This window comes from Limulus polyphemus, unplaced genomic scaffold (genome assembly GCF_000517525.1).
Source record: "Limulus polyphemus unplaced genomic scaffold, Limulus_polyphemus-2.1.2 Scaffold6828, whole genome shotgun sequence".
NCBI classification, from domain to species: Eukaryota; Metazoa; Arthropoda; class Merostomata; order Xiphosura; family Limulidae; genus Limulus; species Limulus polyphemus.
This window is the reverse complement of record NW_013672438.1, coordinates 10,198-12,787: the sequence shown is the minus strand read 5'-3', so window position 1 is coordinate 12,787 and position 2,590 is coordinate 10,198. Positions and strand designations below refer to the sequence as shown.

The 2,590-nt window shown below is 32.7% G+C and overlaps 1 protein-coding gene across 1 annotated transcript in view; it reads right to left on the bottom strand.

Annotated features, from left to right (window-relative positions):
• LOC106474107 (POU domain protein 2-like) overlaps positions 1-2,590 on the bottom strand; it is a 32,593-nt gene that overhangs the window by 25,522 nt on the left and 4,481 nt on the right. Inside the window, exon 2 of the mRNA XM_022402484.1 lies at positions 1,089-1,249. Within this exon, the coding sequence (XP_022258192.1) occupies positions 1,089-1,247 (159 nt within the window). The 5' untranslated portion in view covers positions 1,248-1,249. The remainder of the gene's footprint in view (positions 1-1,088; positions 1,250-2,590) is intronic.

The following is a 2,590-nucleotide window of genomic DNA, read 5'->3' as shown; positions in this document are numbered from 1 at the left end:
AGAACAGTGACGTTATGTTACATCAGTCTAGAACAGTGATGTTATGTTACATCAGTCTAGAACAGTGATGTTATGTTACATCAGTCTAGAACAGTGATGTTATGTAACATCAGTCTAGAACATTGATGTTATGTTACATCAGTCTAGAACAGTGACATTATGTAACATCAGTCTAGAACAGTGACGTTATGTTACATTAGTCTAGAACAGTGATGTTATGATACATTAGTCTAGAACAGTGAAGTTATGTTACATCAGTCTAGAACAGTGACGTTATGTAACATCAGTCTAGAACAGTGACGTTATGTTACATCAGTCTAGAACAGTGACGTTATGTTACATCAGGCTAGAACAGTGACGTTATGTTAGATCAGTCTAGAACAGTGATGTTATGTAACATCAGTCTAGAACAGTGATGTTATGTTACATCAGTCTAGAACAGTGACGTTATGTAACATCAGTCTAGAACAGTTATGTTATGTTACATCAGTCTAGAACAGTGACGTTATGTAACATCAGTCTAGAACAGTGACGTTATGTAACATCAGTCTAGAACACTGACGTTATGTTACATCAGTCTAGAACAGTGATGTTATGTAACATCAGTCTAGAACAGTGATGTTATGTAACATCAGTCTAGAACAGTGAAGTTATGTTACATCAGTCTAGAACAGTGATGCTATGTTACATCAGTCGAGAACAGTGACGTTATGTTACATCAGTCTAGAACAGTGATGCTATGTTACATCAGTCGAGAACAGTGACGTTATGTTACATCAGTTTAGAACAGTGACATTATGTAACATCAGTCGAGAACAGTGACGTAATGTTACATTAGTCTAGAACAGTGACATTATGTAACATCAGTCTAGAACAGTGATGTTATGTTACATCTGTTATGTTACATTAGTCTAGAACAGTGATGTTATGTTACATTAGTCTAGAACAGTGATGTTATGTTACATCAGTCTAGAACAGTGACGTTATGTTACATCAGTCTAGAACAGTGGCATTATGTAACATCAGTCGAGAACAGTGACGTTATGTTACATCAGTCTAGAACAGTGACATAACTGTACAAAACTTACCAAGTTGAGAGCTTGATCTGATTCGCTGTCATCTTCGTAAGCTCGTTTTGATTCGCTATCATCTTTGTAAGCTTGTTTTGATTCGCTATCGTCTTCTTCAGGCAGCTCCTTTTGGATATTGTTACTTTCTTCACTCTCACAAGAGATTTCACTGTTCATTCCTGAGGGAGAAAACAAACAGTGTATAGATAATCATGTGTAGGTATAATATTTCAAACATTAGCAATAAGTAGATACATATGAACGTTCACTTTCTTGTTATAGAATGGAAAATATCTTTATTTTATACAAACAAAGAAAAATGTCGATATTATCACCAGTAGTCAGTGTGTTTCAGCTTAAAGAACATACCTAAACTTCTACGTTCATGGATCGTGTATAAGTAAGTACACGTGTAGTGACTGTAAGGTCACGTAAACTGGCTAAACAAAACACATGTTGAAACCACAGGTCACAATATTTCATTTAACGATTACTGCAGGATCTTCAGACCTTGAACTCTACAATAAAAACCGCCCTACTCTTAATGGCTTACAGACCTTTTTAGATCTGAAATTATTCTACATTTACACACTTAAAACTAAACTATTTCCTAATAAATTCTTTAATCTGTTTTCTTTTTTCCTTCCGTTTACCACTTTACGTAAGAACTAAGTAGCGAGTGATTAATGATACCCGTGGTGGGCAGAGCACAGATAGCCCATTGTGTAGCTTTGTGCTTAATTACAAACAAACAAACATAGCCTGGGATTAATGATACTATAGTTGTAGTTTATAAATATCTTTGTAACTGAATTTCCAGCTTTCGCTGAAGATGGAATAAATGTAATCCAAAACGTTCGAACTTATTAAATAAAATGTTTTGTTTTTGTCCACCATTTTCATCTTTATCTAGAGAACGATAAATTCTGCATTAAAAACACGTAAATCGTCAAAATAGACAACTTATACAACATATTAGTACTAAAACACGTAGATTGTTTAAACAGACAACTTATACAACATATTAGTACTAAAACACGTAGATTGTTTAAACAGACAACTTATACAACATATTAGTACTAAAACACGTAGATTGTTTAAACAGACAACTTATACAACATATTAGTACTAAAACACGTAGATTGTTAAACAGACAACTTATACAACATATTAATACTAAAACACGTAGATTGTTTAAATAGACAACTTATACAACATATTAGTACTAAAACACGTAGATTGTTTAAACAGACAACTTATACAACATATTAATACTAAAACACGTAGATTGTTAAACAGACAACTTATACAACATATTAGTACTAAAACACGTAGATTGTTTAAATATACAACTTATACAACATATTCGTACTAAAACATGTAGATTGTTTAAACAGACATCTTATACAACATATTCGTACTAAAACACGTAGATTGTTTAAACAAACAACATATATAATATATTAGTACTAAAACATGGAGATTGTTTAAACAGACAACTTATACAATATATTAGTACT